Below are 27241 nucleotides of genomic sequence, written 5' to 3'. Positions count from 1 at the left end.
CACGACGAAGCTTTAAGTTAAGATGAACACGGTTTCTATAGTTATACTTTATTTAGAGATAAAGGTATATGGCTCTGCATATAATCACTCTATCTTGCTGGAGTATATAGCCGTTTCGCTTTACTTCAGGACGCATTAACACCGCTCTGATGGTCTAATCGTTGTTTTAAGTTATCCAAAGCTGTATGAATATACATATCTTGAATATCACAATAGTATTAAATATTACAATTGTAACGACACAGACAGCTACACTTTTGCACAATCGATACCCAGCTGATTCAGTCGTTTCATAAGAGGACCGCGCCTCTTCTTTTTTCCTTGTCAACATAAAGGCAGTGAGGTGCGCCTCGTTTTCGCCCACTTGTTTAACTGCAAGGCATACTTATTTTGCGGGACGATAACATATAACCCATGCCTACAGACACATTTGAACCAGTCAGTATTTTCGTTTTGTAATATAAATTAATTATTTAAGTGAAAATAATTTAGGGCAGTCCTATTTATTTTATTCATTTTATTTAAATTATTCTGCTCTTCTGTGCTAAACACTGCAGGTGCGTGAAGATGCTCTGTTGTTTTGTTCCGCTATTAACATATAAAGATAAATCAGTATTTTAAAATGCAATATTTAATGTGTCAGACACAAAATAGACACGTCAATTTGTTTAATATAAAATTAATAGTAATCTGACCAGTTCACCGTTAATAACCGATTAATGAGCGGCGGTTGTCGGTTAGCAAAATTAACGAAATGAGCATCCCTAGTAGCTATTTAATTTACTTTTTCTATGTAAGGGAACTTGATTGAAAAATAATTTTCAACATGCTTGAACCATCTACACAATGAAGTTTAGTTCTGTTTGGTTTTTCAACAGTATTTTGTTACAAAGAAAACAGAAGTGATATAGCTTTGGCTATTTATTTATTTTATATATGGCTATTTATATTGTTAATAATTTGCATAGTTAATATTGTTCTTTGATGCTTAGTTTATAAAGATTTTTCCAATGTTATTTAATAAAAAATTGTTTTAAAAATCTTTTTTTCCCCACCCCACACGAAAAAAAAATAAAAAAAAATCGTGATACGAACCGAATCGTGGGTCAAAAATCGTGATACGAACCGAATCGTGGGTTTGGTGTATCGTTACAGCCCTAATAAAATGTGATTATAAAAAAAAATCTAATTCATGAATTTTGCCATTAGAGGCTGGCTAAATTAAGACACTAAGACATTATTACACTAAGACATTATTATATTAAGACATTATTATTGTTGTTGCCACACAACTGTGTTTAAACCCCTTATAAAGGATTGCATAGGTCACCTTTAAACGTGAGTCAGTGTTTTTCTAGTACTTTACAGGTACAGTGACATCACGTGGTGCGCTTTCATTATATGCTTCCCATCTGGTAAGCGATATGTCATAGTAAAGCTCAGAGCACTTATCTGTACATGCTGCGGGTCTTAAACCCTACAGCATCGTTCTGTATTCAACAAGCGTTCGCTTGCTTTTGGAGGCTCCTGGAGCTCAGTAAAAATTCTCCAGTGGTTGCATTGTAATGAGACATGCCAGGTGCTTTGCTGTTGATAACTCCCAAGTCTAGAAGCCCAACACACCTCAAAGCTCCAGCACTGATATTTCTTATTTAGGCTAGGCACCAAACACCTGCCATGTTTAATTGTGCGCACATGTGACAGTCTTCATCTGGAGGTGGGGATTGTATGTAAACCGCAGCTGCATGCTGTTTTCCTCCAGTGTTTAGTAACTTGGAAGCAAAGTTGCTTATTATCGCTCTTCTAGCTAATGAAACAGCACAGAACAAGCGTCTTCTGTTTAACAGCGATACATTTACAATAAACCCCTACGTCTTTAAGAGGAATTAGCTCCGATTTATTTTCCTACCCGTCTTTGTCAAAGTTTTTTCAAATTAAGTGTGGTCCAAAAAAGGAACATATTTAGTAAAAGTAAAGATGATGGATTGCCATTGCTCATCAAAACAATGGATGCAATTTATTTCAGGTGGATTTTAAGCCACTTTTTAAGGATTTATTTGCTAATAAACTTTAAGAGAAATGAAATCTCCCTCTTTGCTGTAAAACTCCACATAGCATGAAGTGGAGTTTGACAAATGGCACGTGTGCATTTTATAACTCGTCTTTGAGCCATTTTTTTTGGTGTCTTCTGTCCTGTGTTATAAATTAGTCTGCATTTACTGAGCGCTAGAGTGAATTCACAACCCAGGTGAGGAATGGGGCAGATGAAGCGTCATCAATGGGAGAAATCACACCAACCTTGAACGGCGTGAAACTGTGAACTGTAATGGCAAGCAGTAATATCTGCCACACTTTCAGTATTTCATGTCAAACGAAGCAGTGCCGTGCAGAGGCCATTCAGTTTTTATTTGGCATTTTGCATAAATTGGGCCCCATTTATACCTGCATTTTAAAGCCTCCTTGGGTGAGAAGATCTGTAAAACATGTGGAACAACTGAAAAAAACTGTTAGCATTTACAATTATCTCAGTGGCTTATCTTATCTTAATCTTAGCAAAAATAATAAAGAATGATAGCCAAATGTTGTCTAATGGCCCCCATTTTTTATACTGATGACCGTCTTATGAAAAGTGTCCATTAGTTACCATTTGGCTATTATTATTATTTTTGTTGTTGTTGTTGTTATTATTATTATTTCTTAAACTGTATAATGTGATAAAACTGATAAAACTTGAGCACAATATAAAAAATTCTATCAATTCATACTGGGCTAGTTGTATACATTGTATGACGGTATCAAAACGGTAATTGGTATTATATGATACCACGAGGCCAGTTATCTGTATCAGAAAGAGAAAAAGGCTGCAGATTCTTTGTAATCTGCTTCTACTTTTGCTTTGTTTTGCCTTAACTTTTGCTTTGTTTTTAATCTGATGTGGTTCACTGAGATCATTTACATTTTGTACTAGGGGTGGGAACTTGTTTGGTTACAATTATCTTGCCATCGCTTTGGTTCAATTCGATGTCTCGGTGGGTCATGGAGCATTGACGATACTTTCCATAAACAATTTGATATTTTACTTAGCAACACAATAATTCTTGTATTAAAATTTCAATATTTTTATATTTATATATTATTTGTATTACAATTTTGTCCTTTAATACAAGCAGTCAGATATCTGTACTGTACCTTTAATTTTACCTGCTCAAGGAAAACACTTTTTGTTTTTTACATTTCAAACAAAACTCAAATACAATCACAGAAGATGTCATGAGTATTTATAACAAATAAACTAAAGTAAATAGTATTTCGCTTGCTTTTGGAGTGGTGTTGAGTGAGTTTTTAAATGCCTATGACTGATCACATGCTCAACTGAAAGAGGATGACACTGTGTAGAAAACTCGCTCTGCAGACATGCTCTGGTCTGGATCCACAAGTTATTGTTCTAACAGCCGAGAGAAGAGATAAAACATTACCTCACGAACATGCCAGTAGGTCAAAGGGGCCACAGAAAGTGAGAGAGAGTTTATAGCTTTCGCTTTCTATGTGTCCTGATGTACTTCCCTGTCCAGCAGTGACTTGTGCACAGTTACCTGCTTTTTAAGTAGTTGAGGTGTTTTGATTACTTGCGGTCTCCACCCTCATCATAGTAAGCTACCGCCATATAACGCATGTGATAAATGACGTCAGTGCATACCGAATTGCTCGTGTCTGCATTGTGGTGCAATGAAGAAATGATTAATTTTGACACCCCTACTTTATGCACTTTTTATCCACTGTATACACCCACAAATTCAGACTTATGCTTTCCGATTTCACTTGCAATTTGATGAATTGCTCTCTAGGCCACATTTTTGAATATGGTTTTAATGATCTCAAACATTTTGCATTATTTTTTGCTCCCTTTTGCTTTTACCCTTATGATGAGATCACCCTAAAGTGTAAATTAATGTCAGGTGTATAAAAGATCTAATAACTAATCAGCAAGGTCCCATGGAGCACTTATTTTGGAGTATATCTATTTGATTCAGAACAACAATTAAAAAAAAAACTCTGCCTTACCTCAATTTTATCTAAGGGGAAATGACAGCAAACAAGTCCTCATCGTTCCTGCTCATCTTCGGTTGTGTTTTTTTTTTTTCTTTGTCTTGTCAGTTTGGTACATTCCCACATACATTTGTTTTGGTAAAACACTACAATTTCATTGCTCGACTATACTGTAAATGCAGAGTGTAGGTGAAATTTTGACATTTTCATTGAGTGTGTTAGAGGTTGCACTTGGTTTTAAACTTTACGTATTTTACTTGTGTCAGATTAGTAAGAGAGACAGGAAATAATTAGTTTGTACTGACCTCTCCATCTGACCTGCACATTATAAGCTGCTGCTTCTCTTAATGATCATGTTTTGTACAGTGTTCTCAGTATGGCCATTAACGATTGTGAATTACAAAAAAAAAAAAAAAAAAAAAAAAAAAAAAAAATATATATATATATATATATATATATATATATATATATATATATATATATATATATATATATATATATATATATATACATATACATACATATATAATAACAAGGGATATAGTAAATCATGGCAAGCAGTAATATCTGCCACACTTTCAGTATTTCATGTCAAACGAAGCAGTGCCGTGCAGAGGCCATTCAGTTTTTATTTGGCATTTTGCATAAATTGGGCCCCATTTAATTACAAAAAAAAAAAAAAAAAAAAAAAAAAAAAATATATATATATATATATATATATATATATATACATATACATACATATATAATAACAAGGGATATAGTAAATCATGGTATTTTTAGTAATTACTCTACGTTTAAGTGCATGATGTACTTTTGTTAATGAACGTAATTTGAAAAGCAATTTTTAGATAATTATTTTAGTTCTACCTTCAATCTAACTTGGTAATTGCTGGTCATTTCACCTTTTGCTAGGATGTGCTGACAAGCCTATGTCAAACCATAAAAATGCACAAATAACAACAATAATAATAATAATAATAATAAAAACTCATGCTGTTGGAGAGGTTTTTTATAAAGTGTTTTACCGTCTGCACATCATTTGCTCTCATAACTATCATTTGCCACCTGGTTTTTCCAACAGTTGCTACATTTGCACTACAAATAGCATATAACTGTTTCAGGCCTGTTGGCAAATGTAAACAGCATTTGCAGTGTAGATCAAAAATCCAATACTAATTGTGCAGAGAAAAGGTGTTGTCTTTGTGGGACGCACAAATTGGACTGGTTTTGCATATTCTACAGATGGTCTTTCATCTGTGAAATGAAGATGTTGTGGTCTTTCAGAACGACATTTGCACTGTGTCAACTAGCAGTCTAGTGATGGAGGTAGAAGTACTGTGCACTTCTGCTTTCGAAAATGCTTTTTATTTAAAGGAGGAGAGTAAATTAGTGGCAAATTATGTCAAATACCTGTGAGACACTAAGGCACTTTTTCTTTGAATATTTTTTGTCTATTTTTCTGGGTTTATGTAAGGTTTATACTTAATTGAAATTATGAAATATTTAATTATGAATTAATTTTAATTTGGTAATAATTATTATATTTTTTTCTGGCGTGAGCAGGAACTGCTAGCAGCAATATTTTTTGGCCTGCAGAATATTTTACTGGTTGAAAATCTGAACATGTCAAAAACAAACAGCAGACTGCAAAAACGAAAATCAATTACAGTACAGACTTTCATAGACAACTTTGGTAGTTGGAGAACATATGAAGAACTCTTGTTGTTGTTGTTGTTGTTGTAGTAATAATAATAATAATAATAATAATAGTAACTATTATTATTATTATAATTTTTTAAATACATAATTTAGACTAAGAGTATTTAGTCTTTGGGATATGCTATTTTTCATTAACTGCCCGTTATGTTGCTTAGTTACATGCCCTGTCACTCATCTTGCCACGTTCACAGTCACATTCCTTTCATATTTAGTTTCCTACCATATTAAAGAAGCAGCAGCTGTTTAATCTGCCATGCGTGTTTCATTCATTAAAAGAAATCTCCCCAGGTTTTTGCATAATTATGCATTCATAATTATTGATCCAAAACACCTCGTAATAAAATTCCGCATTGTTGTTGCACATGAAATATAATATAAAAAATGTAGTTTACATATTTTCCAGTAGGTTAGATATTAGATCAAATCATTAAACATCTTTACTGAAGCCTGCCCATTTGTCATTTCCACCATGTTTGTAGTTCAACAATTTTTGCATGCATTGTTAGTTCTAATCGCCCCTAAGCCCCTATTGTGGGTTTTTGAAGATGTCTTCCATGCAGTGTGTAACACAGAACTAAGTGAATGAAAACATCCAGCTGAGGTTTAAATCTGAAAGTGCATTGTTTTTAAAACTATTAATTCTTTAATGAAATAGTCGACTCTGAGTCGAGTAAATAAATCGAGTTAAGTTTAGATCTTTCGTCTGAACGTGTCAACGTCGACATGGTGCATTACCAAATATGTAGTACCTGATTCGGTAAAACATGAACGCGTCTTTCACTTCAGCCACTAGCAGAGCGCAGGGGATCATGGGACTGATTCTGACACGAAGATGACGATTACTGACAGATGGAGATTTGACTGTGGGGAATAAAGGGTTAAAGTTCATTGTCACAACAATACCACGGTATAGCCAACCTAGTGCTGTGTTTGTTCCTGTAATTTTTCAGATTTTTAATACAATAACCTACGCTGCTACGCAGGATTTGTAGGCTGTTTGCTATTAAAGGAGTAGTTCTGACTTATTAACTCGCAATTCTGATTTAATAACTTAGAATTCTGACTTAATATCTGGAGTTCTGACTTAATAACTTGGAATTCTGACTTAATATCCGGAATTCTGATTTAATAACTTGCAATTCTGATTTTATAATTTAGAATTCTGACTTAATAACTCGCAATTCTCACTTAATAACTCGGAATTCTGACTTAATGTCTGGAATTCTGATTTAATAACTTGCAATTCTGACTTATTAACTCGCAATTTAGATTTTTATAACTCGGATTTCTGACTTATTAGCTCGCAATTCTGACTTTCTAACTCGGAATTCTGTCTTTCTAACTCTGAATTCTGACTAAATAACTCAGAATTATGACTTATTCATTAATTCATTCATTTTCTTTTCGGCTCAGTCCCTTTACTAATCCGGGGTCGTCACAGCGGAATAACCCACCAATTTATCCAGCACGCATTTTACGCAGCGGATGCCTTTTCAACTCATCTCTGGGAAACATCCACACACACTCATTCACACTCATACACTACAGACAATTTAGCCAACCCAATTCACCTATACCGCATGTCTTTGGACTTTGGCGGAAACCGGAGCACCCGGAGGAAACCCACACAAATGCAGGAAGAACATGCAAACTCCAGAAACGCCAACTGACCCAGCCGAGGCTCGAACCAGCGACCTCCTTGCTGTGAGGTGACAGCACTACCTACTATGCCACTGCGTCACCAAGTCTGCGTCACCAAGACTTAATAACTCGTAATTCTTACTTAATAATAACTTGCATTTCTGACTTTATAACTCAGAATTCTGACTTAATAACTCGCAGTTCTGACTTAATAATAACTCGCAATCCTGACTTTTAATTAATTTTTTTTACATTTGTATTTATTTATTTATTTATTTATTTTTTTTGTGGCGGGAACGGGCTTCCATAGATGGGTTTTATGTTATAGAATTAAACGTAAAAGTATCTTGAGTTTATGTTAGACACAAACCTTATTTAAGTGATTTAACCGAAATCCCATTCATTGACATTGGGACGAGGGAACCGGAACATATAAAATGCCAACTTGCTTTCAGGTTTTTGCTTACAAATTGACGTCATAATTCCTTCTCTATTACACAAACTAACATTACTGAAAATTTGATCCCCCGATCGTCATCCTGTGTAAAATAAACAATATTTATTTACTATAATGTAGTCATCAGCAGTGCCATGTCTTAAAGCAAATAGGAATTTATAATGCACATCATTCCCAAGGTCATTTCTCAATATCCAGAAATTCATGGTTTTATTGCCCTGTCTATTTTTGATTTATTCTCCTTCCTTTCCATTGTCCAGCTATCAGATGACTTGATGCTCTGCCTGCAGCGACAGGTCGAGTGTGTGTTTGTGTCTTTCTGCAACTCCATGGCTTTTGTGCTGGTGTAAATGATGTGCCACATGTGCAAGACCAAAGTATGTCCAGGGAAATCCAGGATCCTGTGATCGCAGCCTCGTGTGTTAAAGCATCACTGACTGCGGATTAATATGATCCTGTTGAATTGGATTTGACAGAAGAAACAGTTCGGTGACCTCAATCGAAAGTCATTATTGACTGCATGGTGGAAAGTGTGCACTGTGAATAATGATGTTGTTTTTTATGTGTAATGTAGTTCTTGATATCACTGCCTTTTCGCAGATCTTAGTTGTGTAAGCTTGCAGGACAAGATGTATAAACAGCAATGCAACACCTTGGAGGTCTGATGTAATGTGAAGAAATGCACTTTCCGTGTGCTGGCCAAAGTTAAACATCTTTAATTATGACCACAGAGGTCAGATTTGTAAATGAAAAAAATATCTTTGTCCGTTGTGTGTGTGTGTGTGTGTGTGTGTGTGTGTGTGTGTGTGTGTGTGTGTGTGTGTGTGTGTGTGTGTGTGTGTGTGTGTGTGTAACTAAAAACTTATATTGTTTGGTTTTTGAAATTGTCATTTCATTGAAAACTATAGCAGGGCAAGTGTTGGGGACATTTTAGGCTATTGTCCTGAGCACAGGTTGAGCCAAAGTGGTGCAAATGTTATAAGCAGGGTCTTAACGACTGTGTCTTTGTTTTTATGGATCCATACAGTGCCAAAGTCTTTTGTTGATGAACTTGTGTGGTCAGTGGCTGAGCAGGTTATCTTCACCTATCATTTACATGCTTTGTTTAGGCATCTCCACCTTGCTACTCCCCTTCTCCTAAAGACACAATATAGACAGGACATTTCTGTCTTAAATCAGATTTATGAAAGGCTTGCAAACTTGTAACTTGACCTCAAAAGAGCACCTACTTCTGCTACTCACAAATCAGGTAATCAGCTGGACCTTATTTACAATCGACATTGCTTCGCTTACCAAACACTAGTAACTCCACTACACGCATCGGATCATTTCCTTCTGTCTCTCAACATCCACATTACTGCTGAGCCACCACACACTCCAACACTAGTAACTCCACTACACGCATCGGATCATTTCCTTCTGTCTCTCAACATCCACATTACTGCTGAGCCACCACACACTCCAACACTAGTTGCCTTTCGCAGAAACCTACGCTCTCTCTCACCCAATAGACTCTCCACCATTGTTTCAGACTCTCTTCCTCCATCTTGCAAACTCTCTACACTTGATACGAACAGTGCCACTGATACACTCTGCTCCACACTAGCATCATGTCTAGACAGACTATGTCCTCTTACATCCAGGTCAGCCCGTACCAGTCCTCCTGCACCCTGGCTCTCTGATGTTCTCCTTGAGCATCGCTCAAAACTTCGGGTTGCAGAGAGAATTTGGCAAAAAACTAAAAATCCTGCACAGCTCATAACATACCAAACTCTTCTGTCCTCTTTCTCGGCTAATGTTACTTCTGCAAAACAGACATACTTCCATCAAAAAATCAACAATGCCACCAATCCTCGCTTACTTTTTAAAACATTTTCCTCCCATATCTATCCTCCTCCCCCACCCTCATCCTCCCCACTTACTACTGATGACTTTGCTTCATTTTTTTGCACCAAAACTGCAAAAATCAGTGTTCAATTTACTGCACCTACAACAAACAGGCAAGATACACCACCATCACCACACACATTCACCTCTTTTTCTCAGCTCTCTGAGTCGGAGGTGACCAAACTCGTGCTATCTAGCCATGCAACCACCTGTCCGCTTGATCCCATTCCCTCTCATCTATTGCAAGCCATTTCTCCTGCAGTCATACCAACACTGACTCACATAATTAACACATCTCTTGACTCTGGTTTATTCCCCACTTCATTTAAGCAGGCTAGGGTAACCTCACTGCTAAAGAAACCCAACCTGGATCAAACACTACTTGAAAACTACAGACCGGTATCCCTGCTTCCATTCATGGCCAAGATTCTGGAGAAAGTCATGTTCAATCAAGTCCTGGACTTTCTTACTCAAAACAACCTCATGGACAACAAGCAATCTGGCTTTAAGAAAGGCCACTTAACGGAGACTGCCCTGCTCTCGGTTGTGGATGATCTTAGACTGGCTAAAGCAGACTCTCAATCATCAGTCCTCATCTTGCTGAATTTGTCAGCTGCTTTTGACACTGTCAACCACCAGATCCTGCTATCTTCGCTTGAGTCACTGGTCGTTTCAGGCACTGTTATTCAGTGGTTCAGATCTTACCTCTTTGACTGGTCATTCAGGGTGTCTCGGAGGGGAGAAGTGTCCAACCTATGGCATCTAAACACTGGGGTACCACAGGGCTCTGTTCTTGGGCCACTTTTCTTCTCCATCTACATGACATCTTTAGGATCAGTCATCCATAAACATAGATTTTCCTACCACTGCTATGCTGATGATACCCAGCTATACCTCTCTTTTCACCCTGATGGTCCCTCGGTTCGGGCTCGCATCTCAGCCTGCCTGTCAGACATTTCACACTGGATAAAATATCATCATCTTCAGTTTAACCTCGCGAAAACAGAAATGCTTGAAGTTTCTGCCAACCCGACTCTACATCATAACTTTTCATTCCAGATGGATGGGGCAACCATTACTGCATCCAAAATGGTGAAAAGCCTTGGAGTAACGATTGATGACCAACTAAACTTCTCTGACCACATATCTGTAGAACTGCTCGATCTTGCAGATTCGTACTCTATAACATCAGAAAGGTCAGACCCTTCCTATCTGAACATGCAGCTTAACTCCTTGTTCAAGCTCTTGTTCTCTCCAGACTGGACTATTGCCACTCTGTACTAGCCGGGCTTCCAGCTAACTCTATCAAACCTCTTCAGATGTTTCAAAACGCAGCAGCACGAGTGGTCTTTAATAGACCTGAAAGAGCACGTCACACCGCTACTCATCTGTTTGCACTGGCTCCCAGTTGCTGCTCACATCAAATTCAAAACTCTGATGTTTGCTCCCACTTCTGCAGATTTATATGCCCTCCAGAAACTTGCATTCTGTGAATGAACGTCGCCTCATGGTTCCATCCCAAAGAGGGAAGAAATCACTTTCCCGAACTCTCGCGTTCTATCTGGCCAGTTGGTGGAATGAACTCCTTAACTGCATCAGAACGGCAGAATTACTCGCTGTCTTCAAGAAACGACTAAAAGCTCAACTATTTAGTCTCCACTTTTCTTACTAATCTGCAATTCCCTCTCTGGCTCCACTGCTAACTAATACAAAAAAAAAAAAAAAAACATTTCTTTGCTTATTACCTTTTCTTTACATACCTGAAACTTGCCTACAGCACTTATTCATTGTTGCTCTTATAGTTGTGTAAATTGCTTCCTTGTCCTTATTTGTAAGTCGCTTTGGATAAAATCGTCTGCTAAATGACTAAATGTAAATGTAAGAGGGGCTCTTGCAGACTCTTGGACTTCTTGAAGATGCTGTATGACTGCAGAATAACCAACATGTCTAAATAAAGAAATTCTGCTTGTTCGAGTCTCCTGGACTTCCAATTTTTCCAACAGTGCATGTCTGATTATGAAAGAGAATCACTACTTCCAATTAGAGCTGGGCAATATGGCAAAAAAAATTATCACATTAATTTTTTTCATATCAGTCGATATCGATATTTATCTTGATAAATGTAAAATCTTTATATCTATCAAATATATAAGATTTTCAGCATGCCAATGGCTTTTTTGCAGCTGATTTAACACATTTAGTGAAATGTTTTAGCTGTCTGACAATATAAATAATAAAATAATAAACAAAAGAACAATCTTTATTCAGCATTTACTGTTCAAGTTTTCAACAACCAAAGACATTACCTACAAGTTATTGAATATTATTGTTCAACATGAGAGAAAAAAACGGTTTAGAACAATGCGACTTAAAAGTCACATAATTTTCAGTTTTGGATGAACTCTCCTTTTAATGGCGAGTATGGTGAATTTAGGGTGAAATATACTTTAATTTATTTCTCTATTGATTGTTGATAACGCTTTTATCGATAGACCTTATTGATGACTGATTAAGCATGGACATGTAAAGGTTTAGTTATGCTTTGCGCTGTGAGACGCATCCACGCATTACATCATCAAGTGTGTGCAGTTTACCTATGCTGTCACCCTCTTGACATCCCATATTGCGGGATGCATAAACCCTTGTTATGCGCATATCTCCGATATATCCGCGCGTGTTTTAACCAAATTTGTCTGACAGACTAGCACGAATAGCAGACTCTCAATTTACAAATCACGCATCACAACGAAAACATGCGGGGAGCCAGCCGGGGAGCCTCTCCATTTACACATCGAGCTTCTGAGCTCCATCCGAGTTTATTCTTCCGAGGTAACCCAAGAAATCTATCAGTGCAGCGAAAAGACTGTCCAGTTTATGCTGCCCATACCGCGCTTAGTTAATGAATTAAAATGAAACCGTGAAAATAGTTTGATGGACTATTTTGGCGCTAAAGCATATAGCGGGCTTGTGTTAAAGTGCTTCACCTCAGATGTTATTCGTTCCTCTTGTTTATGCTGTAGATATCTGACCAACAAAAAATACATCAAAATTAAGTTGCACATTATACAAAACGAAATTCGTTAAAACAAGATACATTTTCAAGGAAATATGTTTATATTTATTTAGTTCGTGTCCGCCTTAAACAACTGCGGGTGGATGACGCTTCTCTCCGTGGAAAAAAAGGATTTAATTAATCATCCACTGCTGTTGTAAACATCTATCATATATTTGCTGCATTTTTAATAAGTCATTTTTTTAAAGATTATGTCTTGAGCATCTGATATCTCCTCTGTGATTGTCCTTTAAATATATAGCCTAAAGGCTGGTTCTTTTACCGTCGATGAGAGACAATAGTAGTATCACAGGTTTCAAAACAAATATTTTAATATTAAAAAGAAAACATAAGCTTGACATCAAAAGATCCTATTATTGTCGTAACAAATAAATGATGCAGCCTGTAGTTTACAGCAAGCATCAAGAGTTCATTGAGATGTGTTTGAGATTGTGTCCTCTGTCATGTCTTGCGTCTGTCTTTTCTGGGATTTTTTTCTCGTAAGGCACGGCTTTCGAAAAGGATGACATGAGACTTTGCCGTGTAGCTGCATTGGTTTACTAACACTTCTTTAGGTCTGTAATTTCTTAGCATCTTCATAAGGGTGGTCTTGTTTTACATGGTAAACAGATCGTGGTGTTGCTTGCTTTTGATGACACGTCTGCTCAGTTTGCTGTGCGTGTTGCTCTGTTTTGTGTCGGATAGCGAAAAACTAAGTTGCTCATGAAGTCTAGTGACGTTTCTTGTCAACAGTGTCTGTGATTCTGACCTTTTTTTATCTTATTTCTTTCTTACTCATTTAAGAGCAACTAACACTGTATGGCTGTAAACTTGTATGGCGTGCGGCATCTGGAAGGGCAGGCTGCAAAATGCTTGCTCAACGTTACGCATAGTGCGAAAATATTTTCGAGCAATTATCGAACTGTCATTATCGTTTTATTGAAAATTTTTATATCGTGATAATTATCGATATCGAATTATCGCCCATCCCTACTTCCAATGTTATATTACAAAGTCCGATTTAAAAGATATAAAATCAATTTCTTGACTCAATTAGAACATCTAGAATTCTTGGGCCAAAAAAGTCAAATGTGTGAATGAAACCTTGAAATTCAAGACATTCTGTAAAGTTGTAGTTGTTAAATGCAGTCAGTAATGTGAGATATACTCGAAAATATGTGTGGGACAAGTGTAAAATGGAAAAACCAGAGTTACCTTGTTATTTTCTTGTCATTTGAAGCAAACCTGACCCAATCATTTGATGGGAAAAGGGAAGGAAATACGCTCACACAACCCCCCCCCCCCCCCACTCTTTGTGTAAAGTGCCATCTTTTTGTCACACCTTTTAATGCCTATGACACTTTACACTTTTCTTTTTTGTGTGATTCTGGCTTTCTGAAATATGTCCAGAAAAAGGTCATACATTTTCAGTTTTCATGCATCTCCCATGGGTTTTCCAGTCAGCACAGATATATGTCTGTTCCTGGAATGGACTGCAAATTGCTTTCTTTACAGCCTCATATGACATACACTTGTACACAGACACACACACGCACCTATAATGTTTTGCTAGCGAATGCTTTTAATTACATATCTCAATAGCAGCTGCCGTAGTAAGTTCTACTTTAACACCAGACCATCATTTAATTGCGATTTCTTTCAAGTAGTCCTCATTATGCTGTTTCTTCCCCTGAAAATGCCATTCATCATCACGCAGTCATTTATTATGCAACTCGTATGTGATTAATGCTAATCTGTCATCATCATCTATGCAAAACAGAAAACAGATTGTTTTGTACAAGCCAGGCAGATTTTACCCAAGTTCTCCTAAAGGGAAGCTTTAAGTTGCTCTCAGAATCTCTGGTGGATTGAAATATATATATATATATATATATATATATATATATATATATATATATATATATATATATATATATATATATATATATATATATATGTATATATATATATATATATATATATATATATATATATATATATATATATATATATATATATATGTATATATATGTATATATATGTATATATATCTATAATAATAAAAATTATTAAACAAATAATTAAATAAAATTATTTTCCTCTGTGTGCTGATCAGTTTGTAATTTGTTAGAGTTTTCTTTATTGTATTGTTTTATAATTACTTGATTATAATTATACTTGGCGAAGCGGTGGCGCAGTAGTGCTGTTGCCTCACAGCAAGAAGGTCGCTGGGTAGCTGGTTTGAGCCTTGGCTCAGTTGGCATTTCTGTGTGGAGTTTGCATGTTCTCCCTGCATTCGCGTGGGTTTCCTCCAGGTGCTCCGGTTTCCCCCAAAGTCCAAAAACATGCGTTACAGGTGAACTGGGTAGGCTAAATTGTGTGTGTGTGTGTGTGAATGTGTGTGTGTGTGTGTGTGTGTGGATGTTTGTGTGTGTGGATGTTTGTGGGTTGTGGCTTGAAGGGCATCCACTGTGTAAAAACTTGCTGGATAAGTTTTTGCTTCATTCCACTGTGGCAACCCCAGATCAATAAAGGGACTATGCCGACAAGAAAATGAATGAATGAATAGTTATACTTATAATAATAATTATTATATTATATTATATTATATTATATTATATTATATTATATTATATTATATTATATTATATTATATTATATTATATTATATTATATTATATTATGGCGAAGCAGTGGCACAGTAGGTAGTGCTGTCGCTCACAGCAAGTAGGTCGCTGGGTCGCTGGTCGAGCCTCTGCTCAGTTGGCATTTCTGTGTGGAGTTTGCATGTTCTCCCTGCTTTTGCGTGGGCACCCTCCGGGTGCGCTGGTTTCCCCCACAGTCCAAAGACATGTGGTACAGGTGAATTAAGTTGGCTATAATAATATATAATAATAATAATAATAATAATATATATATATATATATATATATATATATATATATATATATATATATATATATATATATATATATATATATATTATATTTTATTTTGTTATATTATTTTATATTTTATTTTATTTTATTTTTTATTTTATTTTTATATAAAATCTTTCTTTTGTATTATATTATATTTTATTTTATTTTATTTTATTTTATTTTATTTTATTTTAATGTATTTTATAGTATATTTTTTTATCTATTTTAATTTAATTTTATTTATTTTAACCTAAAAATTTTATCCCTGTATATTACTGCAATTAAATGCAGCTTTGCTGAGTGTGATATTTAAACTTGTATAGTGTGAACATTTTTTATAATTATCCATCTAAATTAAGTTTGAGGCAATCCAGCAATTTTTCAGAAGAAATATTGATCACTACAGTGTCAATTACCTTCTTGTATTGTAATATCTTTACTTTATTTTTCTTTCAAGTCTATTACCTAAACGAACATGTAGTGCTCTTTCAGACAGTTTTTCCAAGTATTCGCTAAAATAATAACTCTGCAGTAAAGAAAAAAAGTATTATCTCTGCATTTAGCTTGTCTGCAACTCAAGTCGTGTTCTCAGCAGTCATTGCAGGTCATTGAGTTTCTGCCTCCAGGCAATGAAATTACATCAGAAATCACAAAAAAGCTTATGCAGCATCATCTAGATCCAAAGTAGATGCTGAGGTACTGTATGACAGTGAACAAAAAAAAATTAATTTCTCTATTAATTTTGGTCAATCTTGATGCTTTTTTTGTTATGCATTTACCACACATTTGAGAACTGGGCTTGCATGTCTTTGATGCACCAAAGTAGAATTAACTTGCATTCAATCAAAATTCACTCAAGCAATTAAGAGTTTAAGCAAATCTGCCAGATAAAATCATGAATGAATGAACAGCCCATAGGAAACGATGACCAAATGTACCATATTTAATTCATTAAAATAATTACTAGAATTAAAAGTACATTTTGGATTTTAAATATTTTTGAAATGTGTCTGAAAATAAATTTAATTTTAATAAACATAATAATAAAATAATTAGTTGAAAGCAGTTATTTGTAAAGTTAAATAAAGGTTGAATTGAAAAAAAGTGAAAATTACATAAAATTTTAGCTTTGTTACACATACAGTTACTTTTAACTTAAAGTAGATAAAGTATTTATTAAAAAGTTAAATAGTAATATATGCAGTTGAAGTCAGAATGATTCAAATGTCCCCCTTCAAATGTTTATTTATTATTTTAAATATTTTATGAAATGTTGTTTAACAGATCAAGGAAATTTTCACAGTATGTCTAATAATATTTTTTTCTTCTGGAGAAAGTCTTATTTGTTTTATTTCGACTAGAATAATAGCAGTTTTTATTTTTTTAAACGGCATTTTAGGGACAAAATTATTAGCCCCTTTAAGCTCTATATTTTTTCGATAGACTTCAGAACAAACCATCGTTATACAATAACTTGCCTCATTACCCTAACCTGCCTTGTTAACATAATTAACCTAGTTAAGCCTTTAAATGTCACTATAAGCTATATAGAAGTGTCTTGAAAAATATCTAGTAAAATATTATTTACTGTCATCATGGCAATGATAAAATAAATCAGTTATTACAGATGAGTTATTAAAACTATTATATTTAGAAATGTGTTGAAGAAATCTCTCCTTTAGAGAGAAATTAACAGAAATTAAAAAAAAAAAAACAGGGTGGCTAATAATTCAGACTTTAACTGTAAATATTGTGTGCTTCCCACACATAGACTTGACTTCAGCGGGCCACCCAGGTATATTAACGACTGCTCAAGTATATTTGGTAATCATTTGCCATCGATTAACCGGTGGAAAATCTTCTCTTACCCCACACGTTTTGTACTGCTGGTTGAGTCTTGTCAACACTCCCACAGACTCGCGTGCTCTGCAGACATGAGCAGGACCCTGTAGACCACAGAGATAGGCCTTTTGGGGACTTAAAAAGTGTGTCCGGTCGGTGTTTCTAAATATCCAAAAATGTCTGGGATTCAACATTGCTTTCGCTTTCTTAAGTGGACGTTAATCATATGCGTTTTATCTTGCCTTTACCTTTTTATTTATTAAGTCTGCTTTCGCTTGGCCTCACAGTTGACTGCACGAGAGAATTATTAAATAGATAAATTATTAAATAGTACTCTGAGAGGATAATTACATTTACTGGCTACAAAATATACACCATTAGAAATGGTTAATCAACTAATTTCCCTTATTTAGATAGTCAACCCTTTTTATTTTTGTAATTATAATTTTAGCACTGTTTTTATTCCTTTTTACTGTCTTATACTTCTCATTTGTTGATTATTTTATTAATTTGGTGATATTAATATATTACATCATACATATCTAAAATTCTTTGGCTTTACTGTACAAAATGTCATGCCAATAAAGCAAGCTGAACTTGATAGAGAGACAGATCAGCTTTTACCTGTCAGTGGGTGCACATGGCTCTTAAATAACATAAACCTAAGAGAAAAAGTTGATTTCTTTTATTTCAACAGCCTTTAAAAAGAAAGAAAGGGGCGCTTGTTGATTTCCAAAAAGCTCATAAATTTTATTAAATAATTTAAACTATCATATTTTATCCATAATTTGCTGAATATATATATATAAAAAAAATTAACTTCTAGTTAATATAGTTAATTTTTAATAGTTACATTTTAAAAAAACATACCAAAAAAAGTCATCATCCTTTTATTTTTATTTATTTTTTTCCATTGGATTGTGACCCCTGGTGTTATGCTAGATTAACATCTTAGCAATAGCATTAGTTGCAGCAGATTGTTTTTACGGTACAATGTTACCGTAAATCTCCAAGTCTCCAAAATTAAACCAAGAATAGTCTTGTGCTGTAAACATTGTGCTCACCATTCTCATTAAGTGAGAATAATATTCAATTAAACAAATGAATAATGATTATAAAAAAGACTGTTGCACTATTTTGTTGTTAATAAGCTTGTTTATATAGTTCCTAATAGTGTGTGTGCACCATTGTGTGCAATTATTGTAAGCTTATAGCCACCTCCGAGCATAGAGGGGGTCATGAGTCATTGGTGTTGTTATTTTAGGGGTCGCGGGCTGAAAAGTTTGACAACCCCTGCTCTACTGGACTATTGTTAAATATTTAAAGACAATCATATCTATGTTAGAAAGGGTCACCAAGAGCCAATTTAAAGTTTTTGTTGTGTCTCTTATTTTTTTTAGTTGGCTTCAAGCATCTACAGCTTCGCTTGCTCTCTGTGGAATCATCACACAGACTCATTTCTACAGCAGATCTACTCTGGAGACCAACAGACTGCTCTCAGCTCTCTAGAGCGAACGCTGCTCTCTCTGAAAGGTACACACACACACACACACACACACACACACACGCACACATATGGCCAGTTCTAAGACACTCACTGCTGCTTCTCGCAGCCTCCGCCTGCAGATTACAGACTTAAGCAGCGCTGCATAAAAGCACAGAGTCTGCTGGAGTTAATGCAGTGAAACAGTCGCTGACTTTAGTAGCTGTAAACCCTCGACAGAATGAGAGAGTTCAGGCTTCTAAAGTGTAAACTGTGCTGCTGATTTTAATTACTGAACTGTTTGTGAAACAGATTCATGTGTGAGTGTGTAATACAAGCAATTGGTAAAAAAATAAACTACGTTCAAAAGCAGAATGTGGTTGAAAAGTGTAAGCATGTTTATTAAATGGATCCAAAATATTTTAAACATATTAAAATGTTTAAATGTAAATTCTTTGATAGTTATTGTTATAAATATTAATAATTCATGAAGTCTTAATTACTTTATTAAATTACATATTTTATTTTAAAATGTTTATTTTGAATGTTTATTACATGCCTGAATATTAAATTTGTATGCTTTTTATGATGCTTGTAATTTCAGATTTTTTTCACGGTTCAATTTTTGTTTACAAACATTTTTTACAAATTTAGTTTTTATACTTTTAACTAAAGAGTTAGAAAATAGAAAAAATAAATATTAAACAAATTACCACAACCATTTTTTAAGTATTAAAGGAGCTTTTGGCTTGTTTTTGCTTGTGTGCTTGGACATGGAAATTAATAGAAATTAGAACATACTATACACTATCTGATAAGTCTTGTCGTCAATCCCAGTTGTAAGAGCAACAAATAATAACTTCTAGTTGATCATTTGGAAAAATGGCAGAAGGCAGATTTGAATCATCTGTTGAACTGCATCCCGTTCATCACAAATACTGCAGAAATCCTATTGGAACCTGCATAGTTCCAAGATTCTCACAGAAATCTGTCAAGTTTGGTGAAGGAAAAATCATGGTTTGGGGTTGCATTTAATATGGGGGCTTGCAAGAGATCTGCAGAGTGGATAGCAACATCAACAGCCTGAGGTTTCAAGACATTTGTGGTAGAAAGGGCAAATTCTTTAGCAGGATTGCGTTTCTTCTCATACTTTAGCCTCCACATCAAATGGCTCATTTTTGATCTCACCTTTATCAGGCTGCGTTTCCACAACCAAGGGTTCCCTTTTGGTGGGCGTGGTGTACGACAGAGAGTTTCAGTCGCATGATTCTCGCTCAAGTTAATGTCACAATAAAGCTGTTCGGGTCGCTCACATGTCATATAAGAAGCTCTTCTTACAAAACAGTCACTTTACACACAAATACTTCTGTATAAATGTTTATTACTAATTTTTCTATGAACATGAGTTGATTATAACTGCAGATCAATGACGGTGCGAAATAGCCTACTTTAACGTCTGTAATTATACTAAATAAATAAATAAATGCAACATGTATTAAACATACAGCGCCTATCAGTCTCCGATGTTACCAACTACAGAAGAACTTCACAGAGCATACATTCAGTCCTTATTTAGGTTCAAAAACAACACAAAATATAGCCTTCAGTCAGTGAAAACCTCTTATCTGTCTCTGTAATCTTCAGCAGCACGTGTAGCCTCTCTTGGAGAGTAATTTCATAGTTTATATTAGTCCAAAAGGTGAAAATAATAGTTATACATGGCAGTTTATTCACGTTTGCTGAAAAATAATGTGCTCTTTTTTTCCAGATTCTCCTTTGTTTTTTCACGTTTCACCCTAGCGTTTGTCAGTTTCTGATAGGATCGGGTTTCAAAAGCACATCAATAGTCAAGCGCACGTTATTATCATCAGCTCAGGAAGTTTGTTATTTCAGATATAGATGCGCGGCGAGCACAAGGAAGTAAGCAAAACCGTGTTTACTTCAGACTGCCTCGTAAAAAACTCTGAGGCACAGGGTAGATTCACCTCTACTCCATGGCTTTGTGGCTGTTCATCAAGACGACGACAAGGTTTGTTTGAGCCCGGATTGACCATGGCTCGTTATTATATGTATATACAATTCCGCTGTAATTTCTCGGCTGTGTGTATTTTAAACATGGTGAGTTTTTTGTTTTCATTCTAAACCAATAGCGTCGATGCGCCTTTTGACAGTGGAAAGGCCATAACAGCGTACTGAACTGTACCTTACTGTACAATTCATTGGAAATGGACCAAAATTTCCTGAAAGCAAAAAAAGGTCAAAGTGCTCCAGGATTGGCCAGCCTAGTCACCCAAACATCAACATTATTGAGCATGTCTGGGGTAAGATGAAGGAGGAGGCATTGAGGATGAATCCAAATAATCTTGATGAACTCTGGAGTCCTGCAAGAATGCTTTCTTTGCCATTCCAGATGATTTTATTAATAAGTTATTTGAAAAATAATAATCATAATCTAGAGGCCTTTGCATTTCAATTAAGCCACTTCTGATCCCAAATGATCAACTACAAGTCAAGTTATTATTTGTTGTTCCTAAAACTTGGATAGGCCAAAAGACTTTTGTGAGGTAGTGTATTGTTTATGATTTTTGCACACAACCTTTCATTTACATTAAAAGTGAAACAATTGTGTTATTTATACTTCATTATTGTATCATTTGTATGTAATTACTGTGTAATAGCAAAAAGCATGTGTGGTTAAATTGTAACTTTTTCCTTTTTTCCCTAAAACCTCACTAGTTTTATTTTTATTCAGTGTTTAAAAATACCTAAAAATTATATAGAAATGGTAATGTAATTTTTCTTTGTGATATGAAGTGTTTTTGATGTAAGTGGTGTAAGTAGTTGAAGGTCTCATTTTTCTGTACTAATTTTTGTTCCATAGTTCTTCGAAAGCTTACTGTCCATGGCTTCGTTGATCCACAAAACAACATGGAAGTCATGGTGAGTGCTTAAATAATCCAAACAACGAATGAAGATGTATCATAAATCACATCAAATAACAAAACAAGACAGTCAAGTATAAAGAAGCCCCGATAATAGGATGTTAATTAGATTTAGGTCAACTCATTTCTGTTGTGCTCTCTGCAGATTATGCAAGGAGTTGTTTTGTAACCCTGCAACTTAAAGAAAATATTCTGATGTTTACTTCCTGCTTAATCAAATGTGAACTTAAAGTCAGGGCTGATGTTAACTTTTTAAAACAGCTGGTCAAACTGATTTTTTGCTCCGTTTCATCCATTAAATTAGTTCTAAGGAAAGAGAAGAAAAACTTTGAAACAGCAGTTGTGTTTGCAAGTAAAATCAACCTTGAGGTTATGATGTTGGAGTTTTGACATTAAAAATAAATCATCGCAAGTAAATGAGATGCTCATTCTCAAGTGGAAAATGGGGGTTGGGGAAAAAAAACAGGTCAGTGCGAATATTTAATGCATTACATCTATATCCTGAGGTAGTTGTGCGTGAAATACTGGAATGTCTCTCCTTTAAACACAACAGTTTCTGCCTTTTCTTTGACACAAGCAAAATAATAATGATGTATTTGCTCATTTTGCTGTATTTAAATGGGTTAAACGAGAGTTTTGTCACAGTGTAATCCGAATGGAGGAGGGTTTGCTGGCACGCAGCACATGCTGAAGTGCAGCCAGACTCTGCAGGAAGCCCATATGGTGCCTTCATCTCTTAATGCATCTGTGGGAGTTTGCTTATCAGACATCATTTTCACATTACATTGATGCCATCCTTTCTAAACCTTAATGAGTTTAAACAAACTTTTGTAGTGCTCTCGGTGCTAAAGAACACGAGTGAAAGACTTGATGCGCTGTATTATTTTTTTTTGTCTGAAAATATGGTGGTTTTATTAAAAAAACGGTCACACTTTAAAATGTTTCATTAGTTAATGTTAGTTAATGTATTTACTTACACAGGGGTGATAGCGTTCCGGCACCACGCGGATTTCCGGCGTACTGTGGCTGCGGGGAAAAAAAAAATCAGGTTCACGGATATTGATCTGTCATTTCTCTAGATTCACAGAATTCACTCACTGCTGAAAGCGCCAGATTGGTTTTTATTAAGTGCCATTTTGTGTGCTCGTGAATCATCTTTTGAGTGTAGACGCCATGTAAATAAAAGATTGTGTAATTTAGAGAGCTTTATAAATTATAACGGATCTTTGTGAGATCTCTATGAACTATGATTAGTGACGCTTTTTAGTGATATTAAGAGGAGCGTGCTTTGCACTTTCCAGGCTATAATCCATTCAGAATTTGTATGAAACTTTCGTTTTCGGCACATATACGCTGATATGTTTTGGGAATGACATCTGCATATTTACGCTGGGTTTATTCTCGAAATAACGGTGAAGCAATAGACGGGACAAAAATATATTTCCCCCTTCTCCTTAAACAACTTAGTGTTTCAGCTATGACATAGTTCAGTTTTGTATGTAGCCTAATGGCAAAGTGTTTATATTTAGTTTCGTTTTTATTCAGCTTATTTAAAACGTTTGGAGCATTTTTTATTCGTTAAAAATAAGTTTTTTTTTTGTTTTTTTTTAACGAACAGCGCCCAGCGGAAGACCATCATTGTCTGTTTGATCAATTTGCCTTCTCAGATCATCACGACTTGCCTAAAATAAAAGATATAAAACAGTTCAAGTATAAAACAATGGTAGCTTAAACGTTAAAGAATGTGTGCTATTAGGCGCATAGTTTGCTTATAAAAAGCTTGCAGGACATCGAGGCGCCAGAGCAATCACTTGCATTTTTTCAGTGGGAGCAATTTAAAGTTATCCGTCATTTTTGCTCACAAAGTACGAGTAATACATCAAAAAACGTTACAGCGTTTTTATAAAATAAAGAAACCAAAATTATGCGCTTTCTGTCATCTGGTTTTTGAACAGGAGCGCTTAACAAAAAAAAGCAAAATGTATATGCCTCATAGACATAATAAATATATTTATAGAAAGCTTTAAATTATTACTTAACGAAATAAAACAAATCGAAAACAAAAAAAACTCCTTCATGTAATCCGTAAAGATGAATTTCACTGTAAAGGTGAGTCCAAAAGAAGGTTGCCAGTCAGGATCTGCGACACTGACTCAGAATAAGTTTATTAATAAATAATTAAGATATGTCCTTACTCATTCCTCGACACATTGATTGTTATTTGTTTTTGCCGGTGCTTGGGGCGAGTTTTAGCTTATTGTGTGCGCTTGAACGCGGATTCACAGTAGCAGTTTTAACATGGAGTGACACGACATCTGACGTACAGATGACACTGGCACATGCCACTGAGTGTAGTGACACTTCCGGTGGCACGTCCGGTTTTCCACTGTCATGTGTCACTCGCTAGTGGCATGTGTAGTGACCTGTGTCACTCAGAGTGTCGCGCTGCATGTCACTGCAGTGACATCGACACCCGGCGAAGCTTATAACATTAATTAACACAAGCAAAACCATATTTAATCATTACGCGACTTTTAACCTAATTTATCGCGTCGCAAGTTAGTTTATTTGCTGAGCTACTCCACGATGTTTTAATTTAAATGCATTTATTTTATGTATTCGTAGTCATACTTCCGTACGTAATATAGTCATTTGACAGTACATGTCAGTCAAATTTATTGTGGCATGCTTATGTATAGGAGGGGTTACACTTATCTGTTGTACTGTATATTATTGCATCCTGGCAGTTCCTTTGTTCCCTACAATATGGACTTCTCTATGTTTTTAATTCATTCATTTATTTTATTATTTACTTTTTTTCATTTTAAGGTATTTTAAATAATATCCTTTAAAAAGTTATAATAAAATGCATGTTGAAAACTCATAACATATATGCAAGATAACAGGTGTCATTTGCCTAATGATTTTTAAATATTAAAGCAAAGAGACTTATAAGATTAATGTGCTTATAACGTGCTTATACTGACACCTACTGGCACATGTCACAAGATCACTGACACTGGCATGTGTCACTGACATTACTGGCATACATAAGCATGCCACAATAAATTTGACTGACATGTACTGTCAAATGACTATATTACGTACGGAAGTATGACTACGAATACATAAAATAAATGCATTTAAATTAAAACATCAGCAAGGAAAAAAAGTTCAGGCTCAGGAATTTTTTCCACTATCAGCCCTGCTTACATGAACTAATTGTGAGCAATACTTGTAGAGCATTCATTATTCATAGTTCAACATTTACTAATGCATTATTAACATTCACATTCAGGTTTGTAAACATTAGTTAATGTGACTTGACTTAAACTAACAGTGTACAACTGTATTTCAATTAAGGTTAACTAGGATGAACAAATACTGTACTTTGGTTGCTCATATTAGCAAATGCAATAAATAATACCACCTTAATGTGTTACGAAAAAGTATAGTAAAAAAATTATAATAATTTGTTGCTCTGAAGGACCATTTTTGGGCTATGCTCTCCCCAGTTAGACCAAGCAGTGAAACAAGAAACATGTTAAATAATATTTTGCAGCTGATGTTATTGCATATGCATTTGCAGACGTTTTCCTTTTATATTTTAAATTTATGGCGGAGAGCGTTTTAAGGAAACAAGATTCGTTTACTGGTATTTGTGCCATTATTTAACAACAAAAAACTAATATGTCAGATTAGAAACGTGCAATAAATCCTGATGGCTTCCACTTGTTCTGGAAAATGTTTGTTTCTTTTTATTTTATTATAGTATTTATTTTTTGATGCTGTGTATTAATTAAACAATATTCCCAGCCTACATGCTGATATTTTTATGTTTTTGATTTCTATGTTTTGATTTCTATAAATTGTTGCTTTTAAATGTGTATATAAAACTATTTATGTGAATGTTTATATTGTTATTGTTTATTATATAAAATTACCGCTAAACACCACTTGACTTTAACAGCAAAAGGCGCTATATCCCGAGAACCAATCAGAAGGCGCGAATCGAAGCATATGTTTTCAATGTAGCAGCGCCGATACGCCAGCTTTCATAAGGAGACTGTTTTATTCCGCTCTCAATTTCGATTTTGAAAGACGTAGTTTGATAAACTGCCTGAGGCTTTCCGACTGTCAGAATGGCAAATGAAAACATCCCTCACCTCAAAACTCATTTTAAAAAATGCATTAAAAGAAAACGCATTACAAGAAAAAGGAAACGCGCTGTACAGTCGGAAGTGTAGCATGCATTTATAACGTTTTTTTTTTTTTACTTTACGTTAAATGGCAACTGCATTTTACGAAAGACAAGAGTTAAGATGCCGTTCTTTTAACCCAAGTGGTTGCTATGAGGATAAACAAAAGACCAAAACCTTATGATGAGAATGAATGAATGACAGCTTCTAAAATTGTCAGATAGACATCCCTTTTTTGCAGGCTTTTCCCTGGTTTATCAGGGGTTATCAGGGGTTACCACAGCGGAATGAACGGCCACTTACTTGACAGATTTATGTATTTTAGGTGGTTTGTGTAATATGTTTAGTGCTTGGTAAAAAAATTTCTAATTGCATCTTTATTGATTTTCATCTAATTACACTGTCTTGTCCAATAGGTGTATTTAGATGGTTTCGCAAAAACGCACTCATAGATTTAACTGGTTTTGATGCCAAAGAACCTTGTTAAAAACCAATTAATTTTATTTACTTCCTAATAACCTTATCATTACATATAAAACAAAACTTTCTAAACCTAATCAGAGGAGCCTGGTAGAAAATGCTCATTTACAAGAAACGGGGTCCGATGAATTTAGATGGTTTTGCATCTAAACTCTTCATATTTTAACCATTATGGTAAAACTTTTGTTTCAGGACTAATTCTCACTATTAACTAATGACTTATTACCTGCCTGATATTAAGATATATTTATTTGTGCTTAAAGTACATATTCTGCATGATCTTATTCTACATCCTACCCAATACCAAAACCTTAACTACTAGCTTAATAACTGTTAATAAGCAGAAACTTTAGATAAAAGAAATAAAGTCTAACCGTTATTTCTTGTTTTCTGATTCCTGTGTGTTTTCCGTTTATTTTGCATTTTAAATCCCATTATGCACATATACTGATCTCCACTCTGCCTATTTTTGATATTTAAGTGTTTGACAAAGTGATGTATAATGATGTTTTAGGAGATATAAAAAATATTGTTTTGGTTGTGCATACAAATTGTTACTAATGCCACA

At 35.0% G+C, this 27241-nt stretch overlaps 1 protein-coding gene across 4 annotated transcripts in view; it reads left to right on the top strand.

The window, feature by feature from the left end:
* ipo11 (importin 11) overlaps positions 1–27241 on the top strand; it is a 325228-nt gene that overhangs the window by 48640 nt on the left and 249347 nt on the right. For all 4 annotated transcript variants that reach the window (XR_015496986.2, XM_087263109.2, NM_001159661.1 and 1 more), the window contains 2 exon segments: positions 18970–19102; positions 21934–21992. Coding sequence is in view for 3 of the 4 variants with exons in the window: in XM_087263109.2 (XP_087119235.1) it covers positions 18970–19102; positions 21934–21992 (192 nt within the window). In the remaining variant the exon portion in view is untranslated.

This window comes from Danio rerio, chromosome 8 (genome assembly GCF_052040795.2).
Source record: "Danio rerio strain M-AB ecotype USA chromosome 8, GRCz13ab, whole genome shotgun sequence".
Classification (NCBI taxonomy): Eukaryota; Metazoa; Chordata; class Actinopteri; order Cypriniformes; family Danionidae; genus Danio; species Danio rerio.
This window is presented reverse-complemented; position numbering and strand designations above follow the sequence as displayed.